The 10,067-nt window shown below is 32.3% G+C and overlaps 3 protein-coding genes across 3 annotated transcripts in view; all 3 read left to right on the top strand.

Moving 5' to 3' along the window:
- Positions 1-246: 246 nt before the first annotated feature.
- LOC146528159 (uncharacterized) lies at positions 247-6,051 on the top strand. The gene is made up of 5 exons (XM_085205052.1): positions 247-293; positions 1,453-1,621; positions 1,839-2,008; positions 2,369-2,535; positions 5,741-6,051. The coding sequence occupies exons 2-5, from the start codon at positions 1,453-1,455 to the stop codon at positions 5,940-5,942; spliced, it is 708 nt and encodes a 235-aa protein (XP_085061178.1). The 5' UTR covers positions 247-293; the 3' UTR covers positions 5,943-6,051.
- LOC146528160 (uncharacterized) lies at positions 3,885-5,234 on the top strand. The gene has a single exon (XM_085204289.1). The coding sequence runs from the start codon at positions 3,885-3,887 to the stop codon at positions 5,232-5,234; it is 1,350 nt and encodes a 449-aa protein (XP_085060415.1).
- Positions 6,052-7,062: 1,011 nt separating the features above from the next.
- Positions 7,063-10,067, top strand: part of LOC146528157 (GTPase-activating protein CdGAPr-like) — a 53,036-nt gene continuing 50,031 nt past the window's right edge. Inside the window, exon 1 of the mRNA XM_085205330.1 lies at positions 7,063-7,203. The gene's annotated coding sequence lies outside the window, so the exon portion shown is untranslated. The remainder of the gene's footprint in view (positions 7,204-10,067) is intronic.

Genomic DNA, 10,067 nt, shown 5'->3' with positions numbered 1-10,067 from the left:
CTCCTATGGATAGGCTTAGAAATGTTAAATATTGTATTATTATTTGCCAGAGAGAAGCATCATGCTAAAAAGAGATGAGAGAGAGGGAAAGGAGTTTTATGTATATAAATTTAAGCAAATTTATTTTATATATATTATGTTCATATAAAACAGCACAGCTCAGTGTGCCCTCTTCTAAGGATGTATCTCAAGACACCCCCTATCACCAGTCTCGGGGTAGCAGCCGCGTTGTCCACTCTCCCTTCTCTTCTTATTACAAGGCCTAGTGAGAACGCCTAAATTTTCTATTAAAGGTATTGTTTTTATTTTATACGTATTATATTATAATTTATAACACTTAAGTTAACTCAAGTTTAAGTAAAAAACTATTTCAAGTATCGCTTACTTTTTTGTTTTTCTTTTAGCTTTAAGGTATATCAAGCGTATATAGTAGCGTACGTTCCACGTACCGCAAAATTTTCAATACATTGCTTGTTAATTGGTGGGCCTCGACGTGATGCTTTGTCTTCTTACTAGAGTGAGGAAAATCCCCCAAGTGGAAATCGAACCTACATTCCTACGTTGCTTATCCTACGTTCTCATTTTTTAAAATAAACTAATTATTCTTTTAAAATACATGAAACAATGTTACGGCTTAACCAGACCCTTGATTATACTTAACTAACTCCGCCACGAGGGCGCCATTTCTTAATTAGTCATTATAAAGCCTCTTGGCATACTAGAGTCAAATCTAATACTGTTTGACTGTTTTTTCTAATACTTGTTTGTGGGTTCAAATCCCAGACATTCTACTTATTTTTCCTAAGATTGTGATTTTCTTTCATTTAATGTGCCCCATTTAATCACCATGTGCGACTGTAATCGAGACAGTTGTAGGTTCGATTCCTACTCTAGGAAATAAATTATGAGAAATTATAAAACCCACCAAACTTTATATGAACTCGAAGGACGTACTAACTGAAATTCAATCTTCTGAGCAAATGAGCGCCTTAGGAGAGCTTTCAATCTGATTAAAACGATTAAAGGAAATCCATTATACTTACTTGTAAGTTGTATGGCGTGAGCCTATATTATACAATTCTATATAAATGAGAACGTTGCAGACTCAACTAGTGTAGCAATGTAAACGTAAAGCCAATAATGGGGAGAATTAATTAGTTACATTTAGTGCGGCGTTGAATCCCGTATAGAAAAAGGGCAGAAAGTGGGTAATGGATCGTTTTCTTTGCCTACCCTGCTATAGGTATGTAAAGCTAAAACCACAATACTAGTGTTCCGCTCACGGGATAGCCTGCGTGGACATTACGATTATGACTATTCGCATTTTTCCTGCTTCGTGCAGCCTAGGTAAGTCTTTTCTAGACAAAAATAATTTTGAAAACTAAATCTGTAGTTTCTCACATTATTATGAAGAAATAGATTACCTTATTAAAAATAACTAAACCTCATCAGATGGTCTACACTCGTCCAGTAAACTTACCGATGCCTACAATCTGGCACAGATTTACCACGAAAGGAATGAAGCTGAGAGTCCAGGATCTGACTGAGGATCAAGTGGAGCCTGCTGTTCAGTTATTGACCAAGCATTTCATGGCTGATGAGCCCCCTTGCAAGTATATTGGTAAGACACTCTGTTCCCCACGTTCCGACCAATTTTCTTGACATTGCTTGTTGAGTAGCATAACTCGTAGCGCTTCGTCTTGTTACCAGAGTAAAGAAATGATACAAATTATAATTCCCCGAATGGGAATCGATCTCACAACCGTCGCGCTTATAGTCGACGGCTTCATATTTTTAGGAATAGGAATAGAATACTAATAAAACACATTATTCGATAGAAATCCACAAACATCCAAACGCTCAACTACAGCTCGAGAAGCTCTGGCGCGACACCATCAAGGACAAACTGTCAGTCGTATGTGTCGAAGACAATGACGGACTGACTGACGTCATCGGTGTTAATGTATTGACAGTTGCCAGTAAGGAGGATAAGGAAGAGGATTTTAAGGTAAGTACAGTTTAGTTTTTATTCCGAGACCGTACTGTAAATAAGGTGAGTCCGTATTTAAAAGTGTAGATGAAGCATATGAACAAATGGTGGCCAGGTCTGTGCCTATTCTTAGTTATCTTAGTTTGATTTTGAAAAACAATTAAATATGCAAATAAACACACATATCTCTAGATATGCGTATTACGTACACCTACAGTAGTTTTGGGACGAGTCGAGTGTCGAGTTGTCGACGCCTTTGTTCAATTTCAAGACCATGCTGCAGTTCCCCGGTTGTAATTATGAAAATAAATTAAAATTAGTGGAGATTTGATAGATTTTTTATGAAATAATAAAAAAAAACTCTCTTTTTACAAACAGACGGATGACAAAATTTGGGCGAAACTCTTTGGTGCAGTGGACCTGGTCTCACATAGCGTAGACATATATAGCAGGTTCAAAATCGACAAATACCTAACTGCTTACGGACTGGTCGTAGATCCAAAATGGCGGGGTTGTGGGATTGGAAAGGAGATTTTACTTGCTAGGTAAGCATTTAACTGAAAAAAAATGATTTTTTTTTAACTAGAAAAGGAAGAGGAGTTAGGCAAAGGGAACTTAGGCTAACATACTCAGTTTTCTAGATATTGCATGTTGAATGGCGGAAGTCAACGCCGCGCTCTCTTGTTAATGTGTCTAATATATTTTAACAGGTTGTTGTCTCAGTAGTGTGTGTGTAACGTAATATCCAGAATTCATACCTACTAAGTGCTGGAAAAAGCGTGAAACTGCTAGAACTGTTTGTCTTTGTTTAACATAGAAATTTATAAACAACTACAACATAATTTCTTATGAATATTGAACCCGCTAGTTGCTTTTTTGCAATATTGTATAAACCTCTGAGTTACTAGGGTTCGCATAATAGCTCTGAATACCGTAAATTCCAATAAACCGATAAATGACATTCCTTCGACCAGAGAATGAGGAACGTAAGAATGTTAGGAGTTTAATATTTGGATCATCATTTGTTATGGGAAATTATGGTGGTGATGGTTTAGCTCGTTTCTCTTCTCTAGAAATTTGTTATATTTCTAATTTATATTTTTGTTTTTTCGTGTGGGATAGGCAAAATGCTATGATCAGTGTTGAAATCGATACAGTATATGTAACTGTAGGTTTCTCTTTATATCAGATATTATTTTATCTACTTTATATAAAATTTAAGCCAGACTACCTCAGTCTAACCATGACCACGGACTAAATATGTGGCAAAATGTTCGACGTCGTGTATTCTATCCAAAGTTATGCTAAAATAAATATATGCGATTAGTCTTGCTTAAAACTTTCATACAAGATATGTAAGAACGCAACAATCTAAGATTTTAGTGTCATTTTATTTAACGAATATGAAACAATATACTTTAATTAGAAAATGAAAAATATTACGTATCGAAAAGGAGGTACCTATATATTGCGAGAGTGTGGTTATTCCTTGATTAAATAACTCAACGTCGAAAGAAGTTTGTAATGGCCTTAAACTTTTTAACTTTGTCCAACAAACGACTAATTAAAAAGTTAATTGACAATTTCAAACTGACATTTTTGAATTTTGAATAAATAAAAAGTATACAATTTAATGTCTATGTAAAATATTTGAAAATAGATTTTGATGCTATACTTGATATTTTTAAAGTGTTTTGATAAAGATATGTAAAGATTTTTGTAAAAAATTTCATATTGTAACAGTCTTTAAAAGTAATTTAAAATTGTGCGTAAAGTTGTACATCAATTAAATTAAATTAGAACTAAAGATTTGTTAAGATTATAAAATGTTTTAATATATTTGGTGATTTAACATCTAAAAAATTTTATAAAGAATAATTTATACAATACAATCATGAAAAACAAAACCAAATGTATATGCGACAAAGCGATATTACTACGACAAATTACTGGAAAACCACCACCTTTAAATGTGACTGAAGTAAATAAAATACGGCTCAACCTATTCACTGAAAGAAACTCAGATGGCACTTGTCATTTAGTATTGAGAGGCAGAGACATCTTTGAAAGATATAATAAACGTATAACCGATGATGATATTAGATCTATTTGTCTCTATATTACTGAAAACCCTAAAAGAATAACTAAATTAGATCTGAGTTATAATGAAATAACTGATTCAGGCTTCTTTAAACTACTTAAAAAGATACTTGTTAAAGGCAGATCGAGTGTTATTAATTTGAATGTTATGAATAATAATTTAACTAAAATTACTTTAGATAATTTGGCAAAATATTCAGAGTTTATCAAGTTAAAATATCTCCGAGTTAATGGCAATGACTTTGGTGATGATTACGGCGCTTGCCTTTCAACATTTTTAAAAAGCAATAAAACTGTTGAGTATTTGGATATCGGCGAAACGGGACAGACCTTGACAAGTGTAGCAAAGATAGCTGCCGTTTTAGGCCAATTAAATCTAAACCAGACTATAAGAGTTCTAGATTTTAGTCGTGTCGTGCCATTGTTTAATCGATATTCCTATGAAAGTAAATGGCTCGCTTATCACGTCGAGAACTTGCTTATGTATAATAAAACAATAGTCGAATTACACTTACAGAAGAACCAATTTGTTGGCCATGATGTAGAGTATATTGTGCGTGGATTGAAACGTAATAAAACTTTACTTTACTTGGATCTGGGTTTTAACAAAGTCGCTGATTATGGCGCCGAATTATTTGAAAACTATTTGAAAGAAAAACCTGGACTGATTCTGATAAACTTAGCCGGCAACAGTATAGCCGATACAGGAGCAAGAGCTTTAAGCTTCGGACTGCCATATTCAAAAATCCGCGCTCTAGATGTTAGCAATAATAAAATAACCGACGACGGCATTTTGGATATATTAAATACAGTGAAAAGATATTATTACTTGCGTTTTTTAAACATCTGGGGCAATTTTATTGGTGAAAAGAGCTGCGGAGTTATTCAGAGAATGTTAATGAGTGGAGCATTATTCCAGCATACGATAGATGTTAAAATTTACGAAGTAGACGAAGTCCTGTATGCGGCATATTATCCCAATCCGGCGGATAGAAATAAACACTTGTATTATAATGAAATAGATTATGCTGCTGTACAACCGATTTATCATATAACAAGAAATGTGTTACCAGAAAAGAAAATTGTCAAAGTTGATTGTAAACAGCGACATAAGCTTGATAAAACAAATAGATATACGTTTTGATTATGTTTTGTTATATTTTGTTTTATGTAGATTATCTTATGTTAATCTATTTAACTAATAAAATTGTTATTAAAGTTTTTTTTCTTTAGAATAATTCTATATATTTGATCTTTTTTTACAGCAATTTTGTTACAAAACAAACATTTTGTTTCGTTAAGTGTGGCCATGGTGTCACTCAGCGGCACACTATCAAACTGTTAACACGGCGGTTGTGGGTTCAATTTTCACTCAAGAAATGAACTTCTTTGTTTTCATCGCTCTGGTATTAAGATAAAGTGCGATTTTGTGGTTGTGACGACCACTACTGAGCAACACTAGTTTTCTCTATATACGCTATACGTATACCTCGCTATATGCGGGTAGCTAGGCTTTGAGGTCCATAACTCTATATTTTGAACCACAAAAATCAACGTAAAAAATATACTGTTGCTACAGTCGAATTGTTGCAATTTATGTTTTTAATGAGTAAGTTAAATTTGATGATTAACAAATATATTTTCTTCTAGAATTCCATTATGCAAGGCAATAGGTGTTAAACTAACAGCCACAGTGTTTACTGCCGCGGCATCTCAAGCTGTAGCTAAGAAAGCTGGATTTCAGGAACTCTACAAAATAACTTATGAAGATTTGGGCGAAAAAGGCTTTAGGTTCCCAGGTGTGGAGAAAGATACTAAATATTCAAAATTGATGGCGTTGGAAATTTTTTAAATTAGGATTTTTTAAATTAATTTTTAAACACTTATAAATAGTTATCTTTGTGTTTCTAGTCTGAATATATTTTTTATTTTATTAATATGTTTATAAAAATTTATGAAAAAAGATGGATTTCATATTCTAGTCACTTCTCGTCAAATTTAATTTCATTTATTAAAATTGTAAGTGTGTTAAAAATATTATAAATATATAATATATCGGACGTACAGTTGTTTTAATACCACGTTTAATCGTTAAATGGATTTAATATTAGTCTTAATATATTTATTGTATGAGGATGAGAGCAAATCATTATCACCTTACCTTTTCTAATGAATAGTATTTTGTAAAATATAATTCGATTTAGTAGAGAAAATCCTTAAAATAAAATAAAAGTATATATTTATTTTCCTGCTTGCTTAATCAAAATACGGATTTAGGATTCCATAAGTAATATAAATTAATAAATAGTTATTAAATAGAAACTAAAGCATATTTACTTGAAAGTTAGAATTTAGGATCTACCTTACAATTTTTTTAAATACTAAAGCTTTAATGAAAACAGCGCCATCTGGAAAACACAAGTAATACTTTTAGACAAAAATCGTGTATCGACATCTAACGGCACTTCAATACTTTTTTTATATAATTGGTTAAGTAAAATTGAACTATAATACCTAATTATAGAAATTATATTTAAGTATAAATAAAATATAGACAAATTAAACAAAAAAGTTATTAAACTATAAAGAAATTAAACTTTTGTGGCAAAATAAGACATATATATGAATGGCAGCATTCATATTTAGGGAGAATAAAACATTTATATTAGCAACACCAATCGAACATGGCGTCGCGTCCATGACCCAAGGTCCACAGTAGCTGTCAAACGGTTGTTGACTCTCTAGCAGAATACACCGTCAATAATAACAAAATTAACGTAAATAATCTTATTAAACAAAAACGCGACCTAAAATCATAAAAAATAACATTTCTTTATATTTATTATATACAATTTATTTATAATTGGCGTATTTGTGCGTAGATTAATTAAAAATTTAGTTATTAGTATAAATTTGTTAAATCTGGGGTTTAGTTTCGTTTATATCTTAAGTGCATCTGCTATTTCGCTTATTATCAAGACTATTTCTTAATATTTCTGTGCTCTAAATATTTTTCGAGATAAGTTTTGTGTGATAGTGTTAAAAATGTGTTCAGTGTTTTCTTGCATTGGATTTTCCGCATAGGCGTGGCAAAATACCCCCTGCTTAGAAAGGTAAGTAAAAATAATATACTAGATCATAATATGTATTGTAATTACATATTACATTGTAGGGTAAAATATTTACTTAGGTATAGAATATTGCGTTTCCTATATCAATATATTTACATATAATATTAAAGAAGTAGGTAATTATATAGAAAATCTTAAAATATTACCTTTATTCTAAGTAAAAGAAAAAGTCAATTTATAGAGGATACAAAATCTCAAATAAAAAGAAAATGTAGAAATGTTTTATTCTCTGTTACTTCATATTATTTAAGAAATGTGTAAACATTTCTATTGATAAATTAAAATTTATACAATATAACAGTCATTATTTACATTATTGTTTGAATATTAAGAGGTGATTAAAAACATTAAGTTATGCAACATAATATTTCTAATATGTAAAACACAAGAATGAAAGTTGATTGAGTAATTATAATGTAAACAATAAATATTATGTTACTATTATAACATATTCAATATGAATGTTGTAATGAAATAATAAATTTCTCTTTATATAATGTTTTAAATTTGTTTAGAGGGCATTGTGGTGCAGCATTTTACTCTAAATGCATGATTTTGGATATAATTCCCACTGAGGATTCATTTTTTAGGGGGGGATTGAACTTTTTCGTTTCCCCACTGTGGTAACAAGTCAAGACACTGAGTTGTACTGAATTGACAATGTTTAGAAAATTGAATTGTGTCTAAGGAATGGAATGTCTTGTCTTAACACCAATTTCACTACTACATGTAGTCACAGCATTTACCTAAAAAAATGTTAATCATTAGTATCATAATATATTAAACATAAGTGTAGTGAAATAATGAATTTCTCTTTATATAATATTTTATATGTATTAATAGAAAGTTTATTTATATATGCAACTGATAACTCATACCTATACTAATAATAACTATTAAGCTTCAATAGTTTGTTCAATTGAATATGTTAATCTCACAAACAACTTGTTAGAATTGAAAATTTCTCTTTGTCAAACACAAAGAGAAATTTTAACAGTCTATTTATTGAGGAATGCTATAGACTATATTATTTCACATTAATTGAGACAAAGTCAGTCAACCCATGACCACGGAATATGGTAAAGTGTTTGAAACATCATATGTAATTTGTATAATGCACCACCCAATTCTCGAAGTGTTGAGTTGCGCCATTCAACAGTGAATGAATGAATGGAGAACAGAAGTGTCATACTGAGAATGGAGTGTCTTAATACCGGTTTCCCCTCTGCCTACCCTGCCATGTGCGGTGTACAATGAAGCTGAAAAAAAGAAAACAAAAGTATAATTTATCACATAATATTTCATGATAATAACTCATACTAAAATTTCACAAAACGAAAGTCTCTAACACCTTCATCTAATCTTATGTTAAAAAAATGTATTTTTCTGTTCTAATTATTTTGATCGTTCATAATGACCTTCTTTGAATAAAGATGCTAAAAGTTTATTAATTGACCTAGATATATGAGGTCAGTTGTAGAGCTGGGGCACAATCGTGCGACTGTAAACGCGGCAGGTTGTGGGTTCGATTCCCACTCAAGGGAATTAAATATATAATTTTTTTTTTCGCTCTGGTATCTATCGCTCTGGACAAAGCTGAGTTTCGCCACTCAACATGCATTACTTCCAGAATTCGATGGAGAGAGAAGAACGAAAGTGTCTTAACGCTAGCTTCCTCTGTTTGTTGAAAGATACAATGTGAAGTTTATGAATGAAATCAAATTAAATTAAATGAGCTTCACGCTGTATCCTGCATCCTGCACGCAGCAGGGTATGCAGAGGGAACATAGTGTTCAGACATGATGACCCCCCTCGCCCCCAACTCACTACGCCACTGTATAGCCGTCATTTATTTCTAGGTATAGTATAGTATATACTTCACTTCCGTTACTGAGTGACTGACAGACAACCCACAGACGAAACTATTGTCATGTACATACATACATACATATGTCACTGAGTGTGGGGGAACACTAAAAGAGGATTTCTCGAAATTCGCACACGAAGGAGTAAGACAACTGCATTTTCATTTTAAGTCTTAAATTCCAGGCCTATAAAGTTGGACGACGACTACCTATATAGGATACGACAGTTAAATAGTAAAATCATGTATCATATGATATATTCAAAGGCTCGACTACTTGGCTGTGTTCTCATATAATATGGAAAAATTATGCAATCGGGTATTGAACTTATAGCCTATTTGGCAAGTGACCAGTGCCAGTTCGAATCCCGCTTGCCAAAGCCAAGTTTTTGATAGTTTCTGTTTTATGTGTAATAGTGATAGGTACGTAGTTATGTTATGTAAGTTAACTATCTCTTAAAGAGATGTCTTTCATTTAAAAAATGCTGCACTTTTTTAAATATCACTTCTTTCTTAATATTTAGAAATACTAGCACGTGCGTGGTTAAGTAGCATTAACTACTTAACATGCAGTGCCTCCAGGGTTCCCGGCTTCCTCATGCCCACCCTCTATGTGCAAGATACAGCGTGAAGCTATAGCCTATTTCCAAAATGTTCAATTCAAGCCAGTAGTTACTGAGATTAGCGCGTTCAACCAAACAAATTGTCCAACTTTATAATATCAGTGTAGAAGAATAGATAATGCATGTATGACGCAAGATATTTGTTAATCGCCGGCAGTCGGCCGTTATACTAATTGCTCCCAATTGAAATACTTACTTAGATAAGTTGCGTAGCCCTTTGTAATCCATACAAAGTGATCTAGAGTTAAATTATGCATCAATTTCTTTTTTTTAATTTCTCGTTCTATCCCGCACATAGCAGGGTAGGCAGAGGGAACCTGGGAACCTAGTGTTAAAACTCAGTTCCCCACTTGTTCACT

This window comes from Heliconius melpomene, chromosome 20 (assembly GCF_056956725.1).
Source record: "Heliconius melpomene rosina isolate 202511_hmr_F chromosome 20, ASM5695672v1, whole genome shotgun sequence".
Lineage (NCBI taxonomy): Eukaryota > Metazoa > Arthropoda > Insecta > Lepidoptera > Nymphalidae > Heliconius > Heliconius melpomene.
This window is presented reverse-complemented; position numbering and strand designations above follow the sequence as displayed.